Raw genomic sequence first — 24658 nt, 5'->3', positions numbered from 1 at the left:
ATTACGATACATAACATTGACTTACATTGTGGCCTCAAGAAGACTGACATTGACATTGTTACATTATATTCATGAGCACTTGTGCTTAATTATCTATTTATCTATCTATATATCTATCTATCTATCTCTCCCTTCCTCTCCAACTCCTCTTTTCACACTCTATAGCTGTGTTCGAAATGTCCACTCGATGTGTCTGAGAACAGAGTCCACTGCAAATGGTTTTGGTTTAATTTTACTTTTAATTATGCTCTAATTATTGTACAGTTAAGGAAATCAATAAATAAAGCAGCTCATAGCTCAGCATACCTCTCCATTTTCTCTTTGTTCCATCTTCACTCTTTTCACTCGTTCTCTTTCTTACCCTGTCTTTATCCACTCTTTTTCTCCTTCTTCATGTCAGCTCTTCAGTTACTCCCTTTGTCTCTCTCTCCAAAACCTCCCTCCACTCTATCTATATATCTTTTTTTAGTTATTTTCCCTGTAATAATAATAGGAAGTAGCTTGCACTGTAACCAGAAATATGCTAGCTTGCCAGATAGCTAGTGCTAAATCTTCTTATTATGCTTGCTAGATAGCTCTTAAAGTCAGCCAACTTTGGCACATTTGCAAGAATGATTCTGCCAACTTAAACTGTGATGGATAAATTATCAACAAAAGAAGTGAGTGTGAAGGTAAGGAGAAAATAGAATAGACTGGTAAATGGTAGCTTGTCGACGAACTGTAGACTACCTCTGACTGTGTTGGATATAAAGTTACTGACGTTTAGAGTGCTGCTGGGGGTTATTTAAAGTTGGTCACAGATTGGTGTATAGATGTAGACCAGCTGTCAGAAATCATGATCTCACTAGGAGACATCACGAAAAGCACAGTTACTCATAAGTGTTGTATCATATAGCACAGTTACTCATACATAAGTGTTGTATCATATAGACTATCATCCTCATAATCTCACTGGAAGACATCACGCAAAGCACAGTTACTCATAAGTGTTGTATCATATTGACTATCATCCTCATTTGCAGGAATGATACATAAACATCACATTTCATTCTTGGAATTCTCCCAGAAAGGCAGGAATTCAGATTCTAGGTTGGGCAGTAATATGATGGGGCAGATGGCATCCTCACTGAATGACCTTGTGTTAAAGGAAACTGTAGCACCCCAGGTTGTTCACACAGTCGTTCGTACAGTCGGCTGAATCAAATGGCATAAAGGACGATGTTAATTTTCTTCGCCTATTCAGCATTTTAAGCAAGTCAACAAATCAAAATATATCTCTTTCTGTAATTTCAGTTTCTAATTCAGTTTGGAGAATGAGGGCTGAGGTGTGCGAGTGGTGGGGGATGGGTTGAACAGAGTTGCTTCACTGAACATTTTGATCACCAGCCACCACTGCCTGTGAAGCATCTGTTTTTCAAATTAAAGATTCAGAGTTTTTCTATCGTCCTGCACCTGGGCCTCCAGCTTCCCTTTCTAAACTGCTTGAAGCCAGTTTGCATTCTCCTGTGAACCATGTGCTGCACAACTTGGTCAGATATCTGTAATAGACTGGGTTTATCAGGTTAAGTGTTATCAGTATTGTGATTGGTTCTCGAAGTCACATGTCTTAGTGTAAAAGCGTAAGCTAGAAAGTAGTCCTGGAGCGGGAGACTTGTATGTATGCTAGTGATTCCTATCTGTCTAAGAAAACGTGTTCAGTTTTATAAACCACCGCCTGAGTGCTTATTATAAACCCACCAAGATATTACAATATCTGTTGTTTGGTTGACAACTCCTTCAATCCCTGAAACAATATCAATCTGATTCATTTCTTTACAAAAGATATTTCTGTCTGACCATCTTTCTGTCTGACCACTTTTCTGTCCATTTATCAATTGAATCAAGTCCATAAGTGCTGATGTTCCTGATACTCAAGTAGGCCAAAGAAGGCCAGTTTTATTATTGCTTCCTGCAACAACAACAGCAGTCTTTAGCCACATAGACATGATTTAAAACGGGTTTTCTAATTATGCAAAAGCCTTTACATTTTACATTTAGTCATTTAGCAGACGCTTTTATCCAAAGCGACTTACAAGGATGTATACACATTTTACATTTACACTGATGGCACACTGCACATCAGGAGCAATTAGGGGTTCAGTTTCTTGCTCAAGGACGCTTCGACAGGGAATCGAACTAGCTACCTTCTGATTACTAAACGACTTCTCTACCTCCTGTACCTCCTGTACCACTGTCGCCCCTTTGAAACATAATAGTTTAGGATTAGCTAACATAATGTGTCATGGAAACACAGGAGTGATAGTGGCAAAAATTGGCCTTTTACTTTAGATATTCTATTCAAAATATGGAGTTTCCAGCTGTAACTAGTCATTCACAACATTACCATTATTTACACTGTATTTTTTTTTAAGATTCGTTTTTTGGCGTTTTGCCTTTAATCAGATAGGACAGTCAAGGTTTGGACAGGAAATGAGGTGGAGAGAAGAGGTAGGGAGTGGGATCGGGAAATGATGGCGGGTCGGATTCAAGCCCGTATATGGTCGGGGCTACTGCTTGCGCCACAGTGCGCCTCTACACTGTATTTCTGATCAGTTTAAAGAGAGAGAGAAGCACATGTCAAGTGTATAATGAGAAATTGTAGATTTCTTATAAATCTGTATGAAGGCTCCTGCAGTACACATGACACAAGTTCTGCAAGGTAGAGAACGCATTCGATTAGTATAAAGACTTGTTCAAACTTACACTGATAGAAATGGTTTCCAAGAACCTGGCGTGCCTGCAAATAAATCCAATCATGAATGAACTAATAAATAAATAAACAAACAAACATCACACACAAGTAAATACTGTAAATATGCTGTACTATACAGCCCTTCAGAATGCTGCAGTATATCCCATTGATTTGGAAGGGCAACCGCAACACTCTGATATTTCTATATAATGACCTCTGCAAAAATTGTTTGACTGCTGCCATTGGCAACCAGTTTTGGGCTTCTAAGTCTTTCATATCATTCTTTAATATTATTCCGCAACTAGTCTATTTATTTTTCATTACTGAAATTATTGTAACTTGAAGTCAGCAAATAATATGTTGGTACGCAACATCTGAAACTTTAAAGTTCTATTTGTTTTTTCTAGTTTTTTTTCTGGTAACAAAATCATTCAAAAGAGATTTTTTGGAGGAATGTCTTTTATCGTTTTGACAGTTAACCATACAGTATAACCATATCATAATAGGGTGACAGTAATATATAGTTGTTGTGATATTTTGTTTTCAGTGTTTTTTACTGCCAAAGCGAGGTAGCTGGACATTTTATATTCATAATGTCAAAATGTCTGTTCATGCAGTGAGTTTTTTTTGTCTGTGTCCATTGGAAAATGACATTTTATTCTGAATTGATAGGCTACATTTCTTCTTTGTTCCTGTGTAATAAACCAACAGATTTACTATGGCCTTTTATGAAATATATGTATTTGAAGGTAAGCAATGCCACTTTTGTACAATTGGCTTATTTCAATTTGTAATAGAAAATGAATGAACAAATGTAGTTAAGAACTGAAATGTATTGTATTGTATCAAATCGCACCAAATCGTTCTGCATTGAAATGTATCGTCCCTGAATCGTTACCCAAGTGAGCAATCTAGATACATATTGCATTGCACATTATTTTAGAAAAAGCCTAACAGAATACAGTACTTCGTAGTAGTTAGTAAGTTAAGAGAACTAACCCTGATGTGCTATGATGCTAAAGATGAAAAATTTAAATAAATATTAAACTGTTCCAACACCTGTAACTCACTCATTTAAAAAGAGTTTACTTTGAACAACCCCTCACTCTTCACTAAAGGGTAGTGATTCATTTATAGAAGTCCTTGCATACTAACCTTCTGTGGTAAGGAAGCTGGATGGTTTTCTACTATGAGTCTCTTGAGATAGTGCAGCCAGAGACGCCTCTCTTCCTGGTTCTTGGCCTGCAATATTGAAAGGTTTTCGGAATGAAAGAAAAAAATAAAAATCTCGTAGTAAAAAATATCTCGTAGTCAAGTTCATAATTAAGTCAGCATCTAAAATTCCCATCCAATCATCATATCATTGCTAAAAGTAATGACATGATTAACAAAAAGGCATGACTTAAATTATCCGTAATCATACGTTTTTTCTTTGCGCCCCGCCAGAGGTGGTTGTTCTGGAGGCATGTGCTCTATGGGGTTGGTGAATTTGTCCAATTTGGTTTCCCCCTTCACCATGACTGCAGTTTGGGAAAGTGACAGTGCTCTGTGTATTGTCTTACACTTCAAATTCTTCCTGTCACATGGCTGTAGTCGTTGTCTCTCCACTGGCGGTATCTGCACTTCTCCAGTGTTTGATGGACAGTCTTGACTCTCAACAATTATCAGGTTGTTAGGATTGAAGCCTTGGCCCTCCAAACCTACAGTTCTCTTCATGACTTCCTCAGCTTCGCCTGCATCTTCCACTGACTCCGGTGATATGTGTGTTCCCACGTCTGGAATCAATGGCTCCTCAGATTCCTGTGCCTTTTCTATAATCCCGCAGTAACCTGGCTCTGGCCATTCGACATGGCGCAGCTCACTGTCAACTGGGGGTATTTCATCTTGCACCGAACCTAGACCATCTTTATCATTAGGCACACACACATCATCTTTGTCAAGCTGCTGGCTTTCAGCCACCGTAAGAGACCGTAAGGAGGGCAGACTTAGTTTCCCGGAATCGCCGACATAAGGGTCTGTCTCTGATGATCCGTCAACTTCGCAAACCTTCTGAATATGTCTTCATCATCATTACTCTCCTCATCACCCTCTTTGTGATGGTTATAGCGAGCTGTATATCTGCCACGTTTCTGAGTGTTGCACTGTTTCGACCAATGGCCATGTTTCCCACACTTATTACATGTTTCATGGGATCTGTTTCTTGGCGGATATTGTGATCTGAACTGTTGATGTTCAGATGCTTTTCCAGGACCTTGTGAATTTAGAGGTCTCAGCATGCACTCCTGTTCATCATCTGGACCACAGGTGTTGACACATCTGAGCTTTTGTTCAACACCACGTTCCACCCTTCTCGCCACATTGATTAGCATTTCTAAGGTAAACGTGGTGTCCTCCCAAGTCGGAGTAGTCAGCTTGACAGCCTGCTTCACTTCTGGATTCAGGCTATGCAGCAGGTTAGCCTTAAGAGCACCATTGTCACTTATTCCAATGTTCTCCTCTGTCAAACCACTCATGCCTGAGTGTCTTAAAAAGGTTTCAATGAATCTTTGTGAAAAGTCATCAACAGCCTCATTAGTCCTTTGTTTGCAGGCGGCTATCTTGGCCCAATCAGTGGTGGCGTTTGTGGAACTTTGGATGTAATCACGTAATGCCAGCCAGCCCTCCTCCATCTTCTGTTGACTGTCTCCTAGGCCTCTTTCAACAGCCCGCCTTATTTTGCTTGATTCAGAGGCATTGAGTACGGTACACATCATTGCCACGCCGTCTAAAGGATGGAGTTGGTAGATGTTTCGCAGACGGTTGATTTTGGACCATGCCTCCATGCCCGACTTGCGAGGATGTTGCAAGTCTTTAGTCCATTGATCAATATCCTGGGGTTTTGCCGGTTTATATCCATACGTCACATTTCCACTGGCATGCCTGGTCGTTAAAGGTCTCAGCTTGATTGGATTATCCGAGTCCATTGCATCATCACTGTCCTCACACACGTCGCTGTCTGTGTGGGGAGCCATTGCTGATTGCAACAGTCTTCGTGTTTCAGACTGAGCTGCTTCCCTCATTTCCTGAAAGGGGTACAAGGTCTCGCCAGGTAGCGTCAGTTGATCAGAAACATTAATCCCAGCCTGAGTTGTTAACATTTTCTCCGCCTTCAGCGATCTCACATCTTCCGCTAGAGCTCTGGTTTTATTCTTTTCCACAATCAATTGTCTTTCGGTCTCAGATTTTTCGGCCTTCAACTTTGAAAACTCCGCCTCTCTCTCAGCCTTCTGGACAGCTTTTTGCCTACGTGTGACTTGACTCAGAATTAGCAAAGCGTATGGCAATTTGTTTTTATCCGACAGTCGCTGCATCTTTCCCCATGCGCGTTTTGCATCGTCAATCGGCCATAAATTGTCACTGTCAGGCACAATGTCATATTTGTTTTCCAGCTTCTTTTGTAGCACATCTACCTTCAAATGGTCATTGATGAAACCTCTTACAGATGAAATTATGGTTTCTTCATCAATTTCAGGAACTGCTCGCCCACCCCTTATATTGGTGGTTTTCTGCTTAACTTTTTCGTTCTTTCCGATCATTTTGGCTTTTGCCAAAATATGGATCACAAAAACAACAGCTGAAGCCTTCTCTTCACTGAGTTAAAATAAGCAATCTCTCGATTGCAATTATCTGCAGTCTACTCTGCATTCGACGTGCACTGTATGTTTTTTCCGAAAACGGTTTATCACCATAACACATACACACCATACGGTAACTTCTGTCCCGCAAAAACCAAAGTGCATACAATTAAGTATTAAAATGTATCACTTACTCATAAATGATCTGTCTCGGAAAAAACAGGTTCACTTATGGGCCCAATCTTTACAAGTCCTTATATCGAGTGCATACAATTAAGTATTAAAATGTACCACTTACTCATAAATGATCTGTCTCGGAAAAAACAGGTTCACTTATGGGCCCAATCTTTACAAGTCCTTATATCTGTTAGATGGATCTGACGTACACAGCTTTTTCCGTTCTTTTTTTCAGCAAAGGAAAGATGATTATACTCCGTATCCTATCTTCTTCTTTTTCCTTCTTGAAACTGGGTGGAAACGCCAGATGAAAGAAGTCTGTCTCAGTCTTGGATCCAAGGTTAGGTTTGCAGATAGTCAGGAAACTTGGGAGAGTGTCCAACAGTAGAAATATGTTTATTTCAGCGTCACAGGACAATCCGAACGCATGTTGCACGAACGGTTCTTTCTCAACATACTGAGAGGAATAACAGATATTTATACAATCATCCAGGATATGGGAGGGAATGGGTGTGTACTATTTCTGAGTGGATGATTGAACCTGATTTAATCACAGTGAATGAGTACCTCGATTAAATCCCATTGATTACAAAAGGGTCAGGAGGCCAGCTTGATCACGTTAAATAGACTGATATCTAACAGGAATCAAAGGCAATTCATCTGTTTGTGCTTACAGTATGTTTCATGGTGTAAGAGTTTACTAGTTCACGGTGTTCACAGCTAGTTCAGCTTGGATTCAGATTTCCGAGGCAATTCATTTGTTTGTGCTTACAGCCATTTTCGCAGTTAAATAGTTTTCTAGTTCCCAGTGTTTACAGCTAGTTCAGCTAGGTTGCCAGATCAGCTAGGTTGTGAGTTCAGCTAGGTTGCATATTCCCGGTGTAACAGGACATAGTATACCTCCGGTCCTGACTATACCTGGGGTTAAAGGGGCCTAGGCTATATTGTACCCCGGTTATATTATGGCCTAGGCCAATTTATACTCCGGGGTTTAAATTGGCCTCGCCAATTCATACCCCCTCAGGCCAGATTATACCCCCATGATTTCAGTAGTGTTGAGTGAGATACACAAGAATTACTTAATACAAACATAAGACTTTAAAACATAAGACTCTAAAACATAGAATTTTATTACTTCAAACCGAAAAACTGAAAAAATATTAGACAAAGATCCACAAAGATCAAAGATTACTATGTCCTGAAACTTCAACTTCTAAGACTGTCACAACCTTAGCTGCACGCTCCTCTGTTTCTGTTCCTGCTCTTGCTCCATATGCTACTCCAGCCCGTTCATCCTCTCCTGTGTTTAGTATTTCCCTCACAATTTAGTTTTTCCTCGATGTTTTGTTTCCACGATGTTGGCTTTCCTCGATGTTTTGTTCACCTGACTGTAGCCAATGTGTTAATTGTGTTTAGTTCTCACCTGTAGCCTTTGTGTTAATTAAGTTTAGTTCTCACCTGCAGTCAATGTATTAATTGAGCTCCTATGTAAGCCTTAGACTATTCCTTTGTCTTTGTGTGTAATTGTTTTTGTGATCAAGTCCTGTGAACTTTGCCTTGTTTGCCCATCGTGGCACTTTGATTTATTTTAGTAAAACACGCCTTGAGCGTTTGCATCCTATTTCTGGTATCAAGTCTCCAGTTTGTGACAAAGACTAGCAAGTCCTCGCTACAATATAAATGTTCAAAGTTAAACACTGATAACAACATCAAAACATCCACAGAGATCAAAGATTACTACAACACTTCACATAATTTAATCATTGACAGTTAATAGCTAATTTACCGTAGCATAAATTACAGGGTTGTGCACTTTCAGGTTTCTCTCGATGTATGTTGTGTTCTTCAAACCTATTTTTGAAGCCCCACCGTTTATCTCCCGTTATTGCAGTGTGTTGTGTTTTATTTTCTGTCAAGTTATAATAAAGAGTGTCCAGATATCTATTCTTTTTCTTCCAGTACCAGAGTCCAGAGTGCTCTATCTTCATCCATGATCAAACATTTGTTAGGACGTCTCTTGCATGTCTGGGCATCTCAGGGAGTGGAGGAGGGATACAGAACCGGGCAACATTCAACAAATGATATTAACAATGTACTGCACTAGGTGCATGCAAGTTTGAAAAAATGATGTATTACATTTGGTATTGTTCGTTCGACCCACACGCGACCCATACCCACCAATGCGCTAGCATGTTCTGACAACACCCCTACCTCTTTAGATTTTTGGCAAATGTTCCCCTTATGTTAAATATATTTTTTAATGTCAAAATATTGGTCAGAGAAATGGAAGGGGCGCAAAAAACTCTACCAGGACGTAGTAATCTTTGATCTTTGTGGAAGTCTAATATTTTTTCAATTTTTCTGGTTGAAGTAATAAAAGTCTAGGTTTTAGAGTTTTGAGATTTAAGTCAGTAAGCTTTCTCACTTAACCTACCTGACAAAGCTGAACCCCCAATAAAATGTTGAAAAATTAAGTAATTCTTGTGTATATCACTCAACACTACTGAAATCATGGGGGTATAATCTGGCCTGAGGGGGTTTGAATTGGCCTAGGCCATAATATACCCGGAGTATTAATTGGCCAAAACTTTTTAGGCCCAAGATCACCGACCTTAGCCTTGGTGAAGGCAAGATCTCCCTATTGAGGCGTTGAGAGAAAAAGACTGTCCAGACTCAAAACTGCACTTACAGCTTGTCTTTGTATTGGGCCTAGTTGTATTTGAATTAAATCAAACACTTTGGCCCAGCTTTGAAATTGATGTGACCAAGAACACATTTAACCAGGGGCTCTCAATTATATCAATTATCAATCCATCTCAAACTATAATTTTTCTAAATTATTTCCACAGCCCATATAGAACCACAGACAGCAATTATTTGACTAGTTTAACGCTGAAACTATGTGTCAGATTTCATCTTCATATCCAATTTGAAATCTCTATCTGTCTGCAATACAGCTCGCGGCCACTATGCAACATAGGTGCTCTCACACTTGCCATGCATACATAGTAATAGAAAGCACACGCAGCATCTACTGTTTGGGCAAACCTGGATACAGGGCTGTTAACGATGTGTTCTTCGCCTGGAAGTCTCTAGAAATCTGGCACCTTATTCAATTTCAAGTTCAATTTAAGAATCCTCCTGAGAACACTTCAGCTGTGTTCAGAGATATTTTCTGACTATGGTCTTTCGAAGTCCGTAAGAAAACAGTTCGAAAATGATTATTTTTTTTTTCTTTTTGGAGATCGACAGGGAAAGGCCATAATATACCCAGGGTATAATCTAGCCTAGGCCCCTTTAACCCCAGGCATAGTCCAGGCCGGGGGTATACTATGGCCTGTTACACCGGCGTGAAGGAGTAGCCTCCCCACTCATTCAAAAACTTTTTTGTGAGCCATCGTCAAATAAGCTGGTAGAAGAATATTTACCTAAAATGTGTACCAGCAGGATATGATGTAGACCTCAAGTTAATTTAAAATTAATTTTCATACTGGGTATTTTCCTTCCCAAAATCTAAGTCTGGGATCCTAGCCTTTATGGTAGGCTATTGGTTACTTTCAACATTGAGTGGAGTATAGCCTCAACCTTATGTCTGAGTGGAGTATAGCCTCAACCTTAGACCTGAGTGGAGTATAGCCTCAACCTTAGGTCTGAGTTGAGTATAACCTCAACCTTAGATCTGAGTTGAGTATAGCCTCAACCTTAGATCTGAGTGGAGTATAACCTCAACCTTAGATCTGAGTGGAGTATAGCCTCAACCTTAGATCTTAGTGGGTGCTTTTAAAAATAGGGGCACGTTTTTCACAATCAGCGCAAACAAGCAAGAATAGAAGTAGTTCTAAAGCACATATTTAACATTAACACCTACTTCCCTGAACTACTAATGGGGGGGGGGGGGGCATACTTCTATACCAAGCCCCCATCAGATCACTGACTGTTATTGGCATTTGAAAGGCCAAGCCATCAACTAATGAGTCAGTATGTTTACATGATGGCATAAACCCGATTTCGGCTAAAGCCCGGCTTCTCTATCCATGGGGGGCTAACTGCTTTATCTCACGGTACATGGCAGTGACAAATACAGAACTTGGCCGCGTCTGTTCATATCAAATGTGGAATGTTTACAAGCGGGCATCTGCTACCGTTGATTATACAGTAAATAAGTTGTGAAATGAAAGAAAAACACATCACAGTTAAAGTTGTATTAGTATTGATTGATTCAGATCAATATGAATGGATGACATGACTAACAAGTGGTGGAAAAGTAATATGAAAATATTTGTTCAGTGAATTAGCGCGTTCTGTCCAAAACAGTCGCAGTCAACGTTTTTCTAATGTCAACACATTGGTATAGGCTACCACATAACTATCATCTGAAATATCCCGGTCGCAACAAACATGTCGCAACAAACCTTTGATCTAAACAGAATATTCAGTATGGATTGGGAATAGAGCAGTATCTTTTATGACATACAGTACTGTGCAAAAGTTTTAGGCAGGTGTGAAAAAATGCTGTAAACTAAGAATGCTTTCAAAAATGGAAGTGTTAACAGTTTATTTTCATCAATTCTTCATAAATTAACAAAATGCAGTGAAGGAACAGAAGAAAATTCTAAATTAAATCAATATTTGGTGTGACCACCCTTTGCCTTCAAAATAGCATCAATTCTTCCAGATACACTTGCGCAGTTTTTGAAGGAACTCGGCTGGTAAATTGTTCCAAAAATCTTGGAGAACTAACCACAGATCTTCTGTGGATGTAGGCTTCCTAAAATTCTTCTGTCTCTTCATGTAAACCCAGACAGACTCGATGATGTAGAGATCAGGGCTCTGTGGGGGTCATACCATCACTTGCAGGACTTTCTGTTCTTCTTTAAGCTGAAGATAGTTGTTAATGACATTGGCTGTATGTTTGGGGTTATGTTCCTGCTGCAGAATACATTTGGTGCCAATCATACGACTCCCTGATGGTATTTCATGATGGATTAGTATCTGCCTGTATTTCTCAGCATTGAGGACACCATTCATCCTGACCAAATTTCCAACTCCACTTGCAGAAATGCAGCCCCAAACTGGAAAGGAACCTCCACCATGCTTCACTGTTGCCTGCAGACTCTCATTATTGTACCTCTCTCCAGCCCTTCGGCGAACAAACTGCCTTCTTCTACAGCCAAATATTTCTAATTTTGACTCATCAGTCCAGAGCACCTTCTGCCATGTTTCTGCACCCCAGTTTCTATGTTTTCGTGCTTAGTTCAGTCACTTGGCCCTGTTTCCTTGTCGGGGAAGAGCTTTTTGGCTGCAACTCTTCCATGAAGACCACTTCTGGCCCGACTTCCCTGGACAGTAAATGTCTGTACCTGGGTACCACTGGTTTCTGCCAGTTCTGAGCTGATGCCACTGCTTGAAATCTTCCGATTTCGAAGGTAAATAAGCTTGATGTGTTTTTCATCAGCTGCATTAAGTTTCCTTGGCTGACCACTGCGTCTACGATCCTCAACGTCTTCTTCAAAAGAGCTTGAACTGCACATTTTGAAACCCCTGTCTGCTTTGAAATCTTTGTCTGGGAGAGACCCTGCTGATGCAGTATAACTACGTTGTGTCTTGTTGCTGTGCTCAGTCTTACCATGTAAATGGATACAAAATAAACATTTATTGTTTACATTTTTCAAAGCATTCTTAGTTCATAGCATTTTTTCACACCTGCCTAAAACTTTTGCACAGTACTGTATATGATGCATGTACGTATATATGTCTATGGACGGGATCTCAACCATGCGCAAAAGACGTCATCTCCAGTTGTTATCTAGTTTCAAAGGTACAAGCCCGCGTTGTCAGATATACAACCAAATCTGATCGAGTTGTCTGGGGGTGTAAATCGGACTTCAGTCGGACACAGCAAATCTAGATTTGTGGAGTTACATGAAATAGATCTTCGATTTAAACCCAACAACGCCAGAAATCTGGACACATGTAACCGCACTGACTGTGGTCAGTCAGTGTTATTATTATTTGAGTTGAGACCTCAACCATTTGGACTACTCATGAAGATGTCATGAAGTGTTATGACACTGTCAATTTGACCTCAACTTCAGCGGTCAAATTTGGACCTGTCATAAAGATGTCTTCAAGTTTTATGTCAATGTCAGACAATTATATAAAGGTGTCATGATTAATTCTTCCCAACTATAGTGGTACCATTTGTCATAACAAAGACATTTACAGGTTATTTTGTCTTGGCTAATATCAAGTTGCCACAAAGACATTTACAGGTTGTGTTGTCTTGGCTAATATCAAGTTGTTACAAACACATTTACAGGTTGTGTTGTCTTGGCTAATATGAAGTTGTCATAAAGATGTTGGCAGGTTGTCTTCTTGGTTAATGTCAAGTTGTCATGACAAAGACATCCCAAGCAATGTCAACTTGACATCAGAAATGACAACATTTCCAGAATAAATACATTTAATGAGAACAGTCATAAACATTAATAAATGTTCATGAAAGTGTCATGTCATGGTTATGATGTTGTCATGTCAGCCTTTAAAAAAAGTTTAACCTTACAACCGTGTTACCTCAGAGTGTTTCATTATTACCTGAATGATATGCTGCTGTTTGAAATAGGCCTAGAAGGCGCTACACCTTATAACCGGGTTACCTTAACCCTTATTATAGTATGTCTATTTTTCATTTTTATCACACTTGCACTCATGGGTCATTTTTGACCCATGTGTGTAAACTTGATGTTATAATACAAAAAACATTTTAGTTCATAAATTAAGAAAGGAAAAAAAAAAAACAATGATTTGTGGTAATCAAAAACAAGATATTTAATGAATACTTGTAATATTAAATTATGAAATCAATAGATTTTAAAAGATATAGCTAAGAAACACTCAGCCATGCATGAAATAACATTAAAAGTCAATAAGGGTCATTTTTGACCCATGTTGTGTCTTAGAAGGGGTATCCATAGCTTGTGTATCAAAGGGTTAAAGTGTTTCATTATTACCTGAATGATATGCTGCTGTTTGGGTATTGTCTGATCTGAAATCTTGAAGCATAGGGGGTCCTTCATGTTCTCCATCAGTAGAAGGTTGCAGCACTAGATGGAGGAGGTGAGGGTGGAGAACAGAAGAGAAGACTTCAAAACGAGAGAGACAGGAAACACTAAAGATTCATATTCACACAACACAACTGAAGCAGAGAGATGGACTGTGAGAGAGGAGTTGGAGAGGGATACAAAAAACTGAGAATAAGAGAGAATAGGTGCAAGTAGGAAAGAGAATGAACAGAGGGGAGGAAGGAGATGTTAGAATGATCAATGGATAGAGTGAAAGACAGACATGGCATGGAAGAAAAAAGGAAATAAGATGGAAGGGAGGATAGAGGACTGTAAAGTCTTAGAAAGTTGAGGCAGAGAGATGGAGTGTGAAGAGAGAGACTGAGAGGGATAGATAGAAAGATGGAGAGATGGAGAGAAAAAAGTGGAGTATTCCTAGTTATATAGTTGAATGGAGAGGGACAGAGAGAAGAGGAGCCTTGGAACCTTGGCGCAGGTGTCAGTGAAGCACAGGTGCAAGCCAGTTTAATGACCCTTTTATAATTTCACAATGGCCAAATGTAAATCTATGGGAGCAATTGTGTTCATTTTTCTATTATAAAGTATAAAGAATAAAGTTAAGAAAAATGAAAAATACATAGCTGAAGTGTCCTTTACAAGACCTACGTGACAAAGTCTGAACGATGTTTCTACATTAATTGGTTCAATTTGAAGACACATTTTCTCAAACAATTTGCCATATCCTCAAACTACACACATTCTTTATGTGACTGCTTGTCTGTGTTGCCAAGGGCGAATTTTGAGTTTTGAGAAAATTGTGAGTTATTTCAAGAACTGTGTCTTAGCAATCATGAAAAACCTACCTTTGTGTGCATGTACCATTGGTAATGCTGTGGAACAGCTATTCAGATAATCAGTGTCATTTTAGGAATTAACTTACAAAAATATGGGTGCTGTAGATAAAATGCCCAAGCTTCTTCTTGGTGATGAGAAGCATCTTGTCAAAGAGGAAGAAAGCCCTCTCTTTCTTGAATCGCTGCACACGAAACAGCCCCTCGAGAAGCAGATCGCCAAAAGCATGGAGATCAGGACCCATCCAATTTAGCAGCAGTCTCTTAATTTCCTACAAAGGCAACAGAAATGGATGTCATAGCTCTACAATGTTTCAGCTTTCAGCAAATGTTGCCACATAAAATGTGTTGTTTTAACAGTGTTCTTCATAACTAGCTAGACAAAGAGGTGATATACTTAAAGAAGCATTACAGAGTTTTATCCAAAACTAGTGAGCTTAATAGCCAACAGACGAACCTTGCTAACTGCGACAACAGCACAGTTGGCACTGATAAAAGCTACTAGCTTCCTAAATTATGTGATCTGCAACATTAGGGGAAGAGGGAATTTAAACACAGTACAGCAATGAGCTAAAAGACACCATCATGATAACAGACAGCAATGAGCTAAAAGACACCATCATGATTACAGACAGCAATGAGCTAAAGGACACCATCATGATAACAGACAGCAATGAGCTAAAGGACACCATCATGATAACAGACAGCATGAGCTAAAGGACACCATCATGATTACAGACAGCAATGAGCTAAAGGACACCATCATGATAACAGACAGCAATGAGCTAAAAGACACCATCATGATAACAGACAGCAATAAGCTCGAAGATACCATCATGATTACAGACAGCAATAAGCTCGAAGACACCATAATGATTACAGACAGCATAATAGGTTGCAGAGACCAACCACCTTCTCAACCGTATTCCTCTCTGGACCTTAGGTTAATGTCTTTGTGCATGCATTTATTAATGTTATTTTTTGTTGAATCAATACATATGTTTTGTTTTGTGTATAACTTGTGTTATAAAACAATTGGGTTCTATTGCGTTATTTAGCTGTTTCTGATTGGATGAGACTTTCCATGAGTTGGATTATCAGTCAACATACCAACAGTTTGGAACTTTTCACAGCTAATAATTAGTGCTGTCAAACGATTAAAATATTTAATCGCGATTAATCGCATTTTTGTCATAGTTAACTCAAAATTAATCGCGATTAAATTACTTAAAATTAATCGCGATCGCAAATTGTATCTATTCTAAATGCCCCTTCAATTATTTTTTTTCCATCATTTTTATTTTATTTTAATGCTGTTATCAACATGGAAAAGTGGATTGGCTTGCTTTAAGCAATGTTTTATTTTATTGAAAAACAACATAAAATTATAAAGTGCACATTTAAGATAAACATGGACTCAGCCTATAGTGCAGTTAAACCATGGCTTAATATTTTTTGCTGCCAGCTGCCTGTTGACATTTTCAGCAGTGAAGCTCGCTTCTTTTGCACAACACAACTTTTAAAGGTAAACTTTCTATTCAGAAGCTTTTTATCATCCATTTCTTTGTATCGCGCTCATCATTCACTCAAACGTGACGTTAGCCTACTACAAAGTTTGGGAGGGCAAAATAACGTTAATCTAAAAAAAAAAAAAAAAAAAAAAATGTATTTATTTTTTTTTTTTTTTTTTACATCGCGTTAATCGCGCGATAGAAAAATTTACGGCGTTAAAATGGGTTCGCGTTAACGCCGTTAATAACGCGTTAAACTGACAGCACTACTAATAATAAATCACTCCGCGATGAAATGGAAACTTGTGGAAAGCGCGTTGATGATAACCGTTAATTCAAAGTTCTTAAAATTCCAAACCAAGACGTTGACAATGGAACTTTTTTTTGTTGCGGAGAAACAATGGCGAAATAAACCATTTTTAATCAATAACTTCGTGTTGAAATGTTAATTTGTTGACGGTAGAATTGTTTTATAAAAGCAATAGAGCACTCGTGGGGGTGGGATAGGTAAGGGATAATCCCACGGGTGTTCTTGCCTACGCCACTCGGCCTCCGGCCTCGGTGGCTACGGCCGAACACCACCCATGGGATTATCCCTTACATACCCCACCCCCACTTCCACTCGTGCTATATTGCTTAATTATAATGGTATTCTACAACAACAGATCTGGGCTTCTAATAAACGTGTCCCACCTGAAGCCGTACTGCGTGTTCCTGTTTCCTCTTCATGTCATTGATGTACCAGGCAACCTCCGTCATGGTGATGATGGCATCCTCCACCACCTCATATCCTGGGTCACTTTTGTCAAATTGTTTTGACAGCTCCTGCCACAAGGAATACCATGAACCACATCAACTCATTAAAGGGATATTCACAACATGAAAGAAGAGATTCTATTAGAAGCTCATTTATTTCATTAGTTGACATGTAGTCAATCTATGTTAGTATCTAATGTTCTATTAGTTAGGTTAGTGAGTTAGCTTGTGTCTCTTCAAAATCATGCAAAGACAAAACAATAATGCAACTCTTAAAATACATAATTACTAGCGAATAATAAAAATAAAAATGAATACAAATAAAAACAAAAGTTGCAGATGATATCTCACTGAGAAGATAAACACCCTCATCCTCAGCCACATCCCCTGCTGCACAGGTCAGTAGCCTTGGTGTTATTCCTAAATTGCACACATAAACAATGTTTCTCACAATGCCTTTTGCATCTGTGAAACATCCAGAACAATGCTGTGCCCTCACTCAGCACAGCACCAATGTCCTGCTCAATTATTTTGTTGCGTTGCAAATAATCCAGGACAGTGAGCTAGATAACAAGAGGTTTGGGTTAACAACAGAGAATTTTGGTCAAAAGCAGTTCAACCCGTGACAATCAGGCTCATCAGCTTACTGTATCTTACCAAATACTATTCAGTATACTACTCCTTAAGCCTTTTAATGCAGCCTTTTTACGCAGACACGCAAAAGCCCCTTGAGCCGATTGCGAACCCCCTCCCAAATTTTGCAAGCCGCACTACGACCGCAGGGCTGTGAAAGGTCCAACCCATTGCCGTTTACCTTGTGGGTAGTACCATGCTAACCTTTTACATACGTATATTTCTATGATGCTAACATTAGATAGCTGGCTCAGACACCTCGCAAATCCACTCAGACGTAATTTTCAGTTTCAAAAACAGGGTTTTTACATTGCACAGTGTCTATTTCTCGGTAACATAAAAAAATATCTAAGCAGTCTGGAAATGCTGTCTGCAAGCTACTCCTGCAGTGCCAAGCCCTACTCAATATGGATGGACAGGCAAAGATGGCAAGTTGGACATTCACTGGTTGCGTTCCCCACCTGCGGTCTTGGAGCTCCTTTCATGCAAGTGTGTGCGGTCATGCAAGCTGCCAAATTGCACATGTCTGTCAAATGGGCTGACCTGCACAGACCTGTGCAGGTAACAGATCTGTAGCAACCAAAAAGTATTAGATGATACAGAACCAGAATTTGAACTGATGGGGTCAGATGATGAGAGCGATGACCAGTTTAATGAATAACAGTGTGTGTACAGTGTAATCATTTTGATTATATTACTTGCAGTATGGATGTATTGTACATTTTCCTGTATCCTTTACCATTTTTGAAGTAAAGACAAGTTTGTGACCTGACTGACTTTTGTTTAGTAACTTTCAGAGTAAAACGGCACTTTTGATATAAGGCTGGAAAATCACCCCTCAGAATGAAGCAGTATGGGTATATTGTACATTTCCTGAATCCTTGGAGTCATGTGAGTATTCTACTGCTAGTGAGTTGTGTCTCCATTGTTCCTTGATGTCACAAGACTAAAAGAAACAATATGATTAAGGCGGAAATTGTGGAAAAATGTGTGTGATTAAAAGTTTGAAGAGCTCCAGTGACCACTGTACTTGTCATACATAATCATACAAGGGCTTGAATGAAAGCTTAGAGTGCGCTTTAAAATGATACCAAACAAAATGTTTTTAAGCACTGACAAATATCCTGAACTTGAGTCTAAACCAAGATATGTACCAGCGTCTAAAATGCATTTTTTCCAGCTGATAACTCTAATTTAGCTTCGACTCAGGAAGGGTTATCATACTAAAATATCATCAACAGACATGGATGTTTTCAAAAATTATAAGTAACCTTTGCCCCCTTGAGTGGTACCGACAAGTACAATTTTGGCCTCTGGCCCATGGACTAATTACAGACAGCATACGAGCGGCCTGCTTCTTCCCTTTTTAGTTCTTGCATAATTTGGAGGTACGCTTTGGGTCATTGTCCTGTTGTAGGAGGAAATTGTCTCCAATCAAACGCTGTCCAAAGGGTATGGCATAGCGTTGCGAAATGGAGTGATAGCCTTCCCTATTTAAAATCCTTTTTACCTTGTACAAATCTCCCACTTTACCAGCAACAAAGCAGCCCCAGACCATCACAGTACCTCCACCATGCTTGACAGATGGCAACAGGCACTCTTCCAGCATCCTTTCACCTGTTCTGCTTCCACAAATGTTTTTCTGTATGATCCAAACACCTCAAACTTTAAATTTGTCCAGAACACTTTTTTCCAATCTTCCTCTGTCCAATGTCTGTGTTATTTTGCCCAAATCAATCTTTTCTTTTTATTGGCCAGTCTCAGATATAGCTTTTTCTTTGCCACTCTGCCTATAAGGCCAGCACCCAAGAGTCGCCTCACTGTAGAAGGTGACACTGGTGTTTTGCAGGTACCATTTATAAAGCTGCCAGTTGAGGACCTGTGAGGCGTCTATTTCTTAAACTAGACACAATAACTTCGTGTTGAAATGTTAATTTGTTGACGGTAGAATTGTTTTATAAAAGCAATATAGCACTCGTGGGGGTGGGATAGGTAAGGGATAATCCCACGGGTGTTCTTGCCTACGCCAACACGAAGTTATTGATTAAAAATGGTTTGTTTCGCCATTGTTTCTCCGCAACAAAAAATAGTTCCATTGTCAACGTCTTGGTTTGGAATTTTAAGAACTTTGAATTAACGGCTAATATATTTGTCTTCTTGCTGAGTTGTGCACCGGGTCCATCCACTTCTCTTTCTACTCTGGTTAGAGCCTGTTTCTGCTGTTTTCTAAAGGGAGTAGTACACACCGTTGTAGGACGAGTTCAATTTCTTCGCAATTTCTCACATGGAATAGCCTTCAGTTCTAAGAACAAGAATAGACTGAGTCTTCTAAGGCGATTAGCAAACACAATGTACCATTAGAACACCGGAGTGATAGTTGCTGGAAATGGGCCTCTATACACCTATGTATATATTTAATTAAAAAACAGATATTTCCACCTAGAATAGTCATTCACCACATTAACAATGTATAGAGTGTATTTCTGATTATAATGGCATCTTCTTTGAAAAATCAGTGCTTTTCTTTGAAAAATAAGGACATTTCTAAGTGACCCCAAACTTGTGTACGGTAGTGTAAATAGTAAAGTAAAAAGTACAGTCTGTCCAAGGGGCTAGTATAGCCAGTAAAAGGGTGGGCAGTGGGATGGAATATAGTGAGGTGAGAAGAGGAGGGCAGACTGAGGTAGACTCATGCAGAGAAGTCCATCTCCCTCCCCCTCCCCTTCTGCGTGGCGTTGTAAAGCTGGATGGCCCTGGGGACAAAGGACTTCCTCAGCCTGTCCGATGAGCATGACAGTGACAGGAGTCTGCCACTGAAAATGCTCCTCTGTCCATTGAAAGTACTGTCCATTGAAAGTACTCATGGTCCATTGAAAGTACTCATGGTCTCAGAGGACTAGTAGTTATCACTTTAAAATGACACTCATGGTCTCAGAGGACTAGTAGTAGTCTTTGATCCCTTCCATTGAGGCCCAGTTAAGATGACACTCATGGTCTCACAACCAGCAACCAACAGCTGCACCTCCAGTCACCAGTCCGTCAAGCTCCTCAAGTTTGCTAACGACACCACCCTCATTGGGCTCATCTCTGGTGTGGATGAGTCTGTCTACAGGTGGGAGGTTGACCATCTAGTGACCTGGTGTGGACAGAACAATATGCAGCTCAATGTGCTGAAAACAGTGGAGATGATTGTAGATTTCAGGAAGAACCCAGCCTCACCCACCCCCATCAACCTGAGTGACGCCCCAGTTGACAGTGTTGAGTCCATCCACTTCCTGGGCACCATCATCTCCCAGGACCTCAAGTGGGAGCTAAACATCATCTCCCTCACCAAAAAGGCACATCAGAGGATGTACTTCCTGCGGCAGCTGAAAAAATTCAACCTGCCAAAGGCAATGATGTTGAGCTTTTACACCTCCATCATTGAGTCCATCCTCACCTCCTCCATCACCATCTGGTACGCTGCTGCCACTGCCAAGGACAAAGGCAGACTACAGCGTCTCATTCATTCAGCGGAGAAGGTGATTGGCTGCAATTTGCCATCTCTCCAGGACCTGTATGGATCCAGGACCCTGAGGTGTGCGGGAAAGATTATGGCCGACCCCTTCCACCCTGGTCACAAACTCTTTGTGACGCTCCCCTCCGGCAGAAGGCTGCGGTTCCATCAGGACCAAAACCCCACGCCACCAGAGTAGCTTCTTCCAGTCTGCGGCTGGCTTCAACAACAAGGCCTGGGACCCCAGCCACCCAACACGGACTCTAATCCTGAACTCTTAATTGCACACTCCTGCATTTTCCATTTAACACATTCTGTATTTTTTTTATATATTTAGTATTTCAATCAATCAATTTCAATTTTACATAGCGCTTCTCTATATACCTGAAGACGCTTTACAGAGTAGTCCAGTCCAGTCCATTCATTCAGACAGTCATACCAGTGGTGGTAAGCTACATCAGTAGCCACAGCTGCCCTGGGGCAGACTGACGGAAGCGTGGCAGTCAATCAGCACCAACGGCCCCTCCGACCACCACCAACATTCATTCAGATTCATACGATGTATTGTGATGCATGTCTTTATGATGGTGGGGAAAACCGGAGTACCCGGAGTAAACCCACGCAGTCACGGGGAGAACATGCAAACTCCGCACAGAAAGGACCTGGAAGGAACGGGATACGAACCCCAGAAACAATCAGGATACTAACCCACGCCCTCAGGGCCTTCTTGCTGTGAGGCGACAGTGCTAACCACTGAGCCACTGTGCTGCCCGTATTTACGTTTAATAACTTAATATGTGTATAATAACTTAATATGTGTATTGTTTATTGTTTATTGTGTATGTTTATTGTTTGCACCAATGTTCCACAAAACATTCCTGGTAGGTGAAAACCTACTTGGCAGTAAAAACCTTTCTGATTCTGATTCTGATTAGAGGACTAGTAGTAGTCACGTTAAGATGACACTCACTGTCTACTAGTAGTGCACAAAGAATGGAGTGAAGGGTAAAGTTGAAACAACTGTGTCTGAGGACAAGCCTGCCAAGGTGGAGACAGGTGTAAAGAAGTCTGAAGAAAGTCTGGTGGGAGATTTGGGGTTGGTTTTGTGTCGCAAAAGAACAAGTGTACACTGTGGCTATGGCCAACAAAATAAACTATTCAGTAGAAACAGTGCATAATTCCTCATAGAACAGAATTGTTCTGACTGTAGACAAAGGGAACAAACTTTACTGGTTGCAGTAAACAAGATGCGCATAGAAAACACATGTATTATAATTATCATGAAAAATGAAATCTATTGTCACCTTCCCCTTCCACCAAAACAACACGTGCTCACCTGCAGTAGGAGGTGGTACTTGAGGATCCTTTGCACAGGCTTCAACAGATAGGTCTCCAAGGGCAGGAAGAGATTCAGAGTGGACTGCCGCTCCTGAAAGAACTGGACCAGGTAGACATTCTTCATGCAGTCCTTCAAAACCGCTACAGCACTGGGAGAAAAGCCAAATAATATGTGTATGTGTGCAAAGCCAGTTTCAAACAAATCAAAACTTTGCAAAAGAATCAAGGAGACTGCTTCCAACAATGGCATTTTTAAATGTCACTTTAATTTATTTTACCTGTACAACCATTGCTAAGGACTGTTTAGAAGTTTATAGGGTTAATGTTCTTTGTTTGCAAATGTCCCCAATATAACAACTCCTAATGGAAACAAAAGAGCAAGGCTTTTCTACTGTTTATTTCATGGTACTTAAGCCCAAGGAAAAGCCTTGGCTGGCCCCAGTCTTAAATGGAAAAAGGCCACAGATGTATCTGAACCAACGTTATTCCTAGTGTCACCACAGTTTTACTGCTGTCATTATTAATAAAGGTTGCAATCTCATGGTTATCAAGAAATCTCCCTTTTGAAATGTTTTAATACAATTTTGCAAATAGTTTATCAGAGAGGACAATAACACTTACTTGGGATAGTTCATGCAGTAGATGGTATAAATATCAAAGGCTTCACTCTTAAAAAAAGTAAACAGACAACATTACTGGTGTGTACAGGAATATGATGTACAGGAATAGCAATCAAGTTCAGATACCCTTGCGTTCTGTAGATTACATACGAAATATGTAATTGTATTCTATTTTGATATATTAAATACAATTTTAATAAAATTAATATAGCTCCTTTAAACCAGTTAATACACAAATTAGGCCCATGAAACGGCATATAAACCCAACAAACACCATGGAATCCAGGTGAGTTTGCCTTACATCTGAGACCGAGATGCATAGTTTTGTTGCATGAATATACATTTTCATTTCTGTTTCATCTGTTTTCTACTCTGGTCTCAGCATGCACTCCCTGAGCATTGCCGGATGAGGAGGCCAATAATATGAGAAATAGCATGTTGCACACAAAAAAACATCTTATTTCATTTTCTTCTATTGACTTGTACTCCACTCAATGGTGTGTACAGCTTTGCTGCAAGCAGTGATGACTGGCCAGGCAGCCCAGCAGGGCATCGTGGAAACATGATGTCACTTTGTCGCGGTCTTAAGCACTCACGCAAGTTTTGAGTTGAATGACCAAACCAACCAATTTGTGCTTATTCCAGTGCCCCTTAGTGGTCGATTGACACAAAATCTAGAGTCCTGAGTCCATGCATCAAGTTTGGTTTTGAGATATCAATGCATTGCTGAGATGAGACCTCACTTCCTCTTTAGCTGCTGGGAAAACGCTTTCAAAAATAAAAAAGCCGTACAGATACCTTTGTGAAGCATGGTTCTGGGGATTAGCAGGTTTAGTGCTAGCATGGTTCTGGGGATTAGCAGGCTTAGTGCTTGGAAACTGGGAAACTGGCTGAAAGCGAAGCAGATCCAGTCTGATCACCTGATCCAGTCTGGCTCAGACTCTTGATCTGACAGGGATCTAGCAGGATAGTGCCTTGCTGACTCAGGAATGGAATCAGGCAGGAGACTAGCAGGCCTGAATTTAGCTGATTCAAGAGCAAGACCAGGCCGGAGCTAGCAGTGCGGAGGCTCTTCTTGAAACTAGCAGTCTGTAGAGCTAATTTATCCAATTATGCAATTTGAGAGCTCGGGTTTAGAAGAAATAGTTCTCTCGAGTAAGGTTACTGCGGCTAACATGTACTCAATGTCCATGGTGTTGGCAATGATTGAATTCTCTCTGTCAAAAAAGTTTCTTACCTGCTCAATATCTGTCAGTGTCATCTGGGTCCATTTATACTGTCACGTTTACGAGAGAGAGGACCCAAACACATGACATGACACATGACTATTAATTCAACAATGCTGTAATGACCAGGCAAGGTAAAACCTGTTGAGGAAGATTGGAAAATTCTGCAGTAATTCCGCTATAAAAACTCTCGTAATGAGAGAGGAAAGAAACTAATGGCAGAGGTGGAGGTTTATGGGGACTCTTCAAAGTAAAAAAGAACTTCCTAGGTTCTGTGTCATTGTTAACCTTTCCTTGGAAGAATGCCGATCATTCTCATCTCTGGATTTACACCTTTTCTGTTGACAACTCTTAGTTCCTTTTGTACATCACAAATATGATCAGTAAGCCATGGCTGACGTGGTCAAGACAGGAGCTCAGTGTAGCTCAGAGTGTCCATAGCATCATAGCTAACCCTAACAAACCTCCAGTGATGAGAATCAACTTGGAGTAGGTAGACTGTATGCAACCAAGGAGGAGTACTCATTGTTTGAGAGACTTCTGAGGTCACAACAAAGCAGAGCCACAAGAGAAGGAACAGTAGGACTCAAATGACAGGGACTTCTTTGTTGCCATTGGAAACTGTATCTTATCACAAACATCCA

At 40.2% G+C, this 24658-nt stretch overlaps 1 protein-coding gene across 1 annotated transcript in view; it reads right to left on the bottom strand.

Annotated features, from left to right (window-relative positions):
- plekhg2 (pleckstrin homology domain containing, family G (with RhoGef domain) member 2) overlaps window positions 1-24658 on the bottom strand; it is a gene marked incomplete at its 3' end in the record, with an annotated part of 90936 nt that overhangs the window by 6695 nt on the left and 59583 nt on the right. The window contains exons 6-12 of the mRNA XM_080845103.1: window positions 22790-22836; window positions 22167-22317; window positions 16639-16770; window positions 14524-14706; window positions 13533-13625; window positions 3887-3973; window positions 2743-2776 (exon numbers count right to left, since the gene is read on the bottom strand). Coding sequence (XP_080701229.1) covers window positions 2743-2776; window positions 3887-3973; window positions 13533-13625; window positions 14524-14706; window positions 16639-16770; window positions 22167-22317; window positions 22790-22836 — 727 coding nt within the window. The remainder of the gene's footprint in view (window positions 1-2742; window positions 2777-3886; window positions 3974-13532; window positions 13626-14523; window positions 14707-16638; window positions 16771-22166; window positions 22318-22789; window positions 22837-24658) is intronic.

This window comes from Sprattus sprattus (genome assembly GCF_963457725.1).
Source record: "Sprattus sprattus genome assembly, chromosome: 9".
NCBI classification, from domain to species: domain Eukaryota; kingdom Metazoa; phylum Chordata; class Actinopteri; order Clupeiformes; family Clupeidae; genus Sprattus; species Sprattus sprattus.
This window is presented reverse-complemented; position numbering and strand designations above follow the sequence as displayed.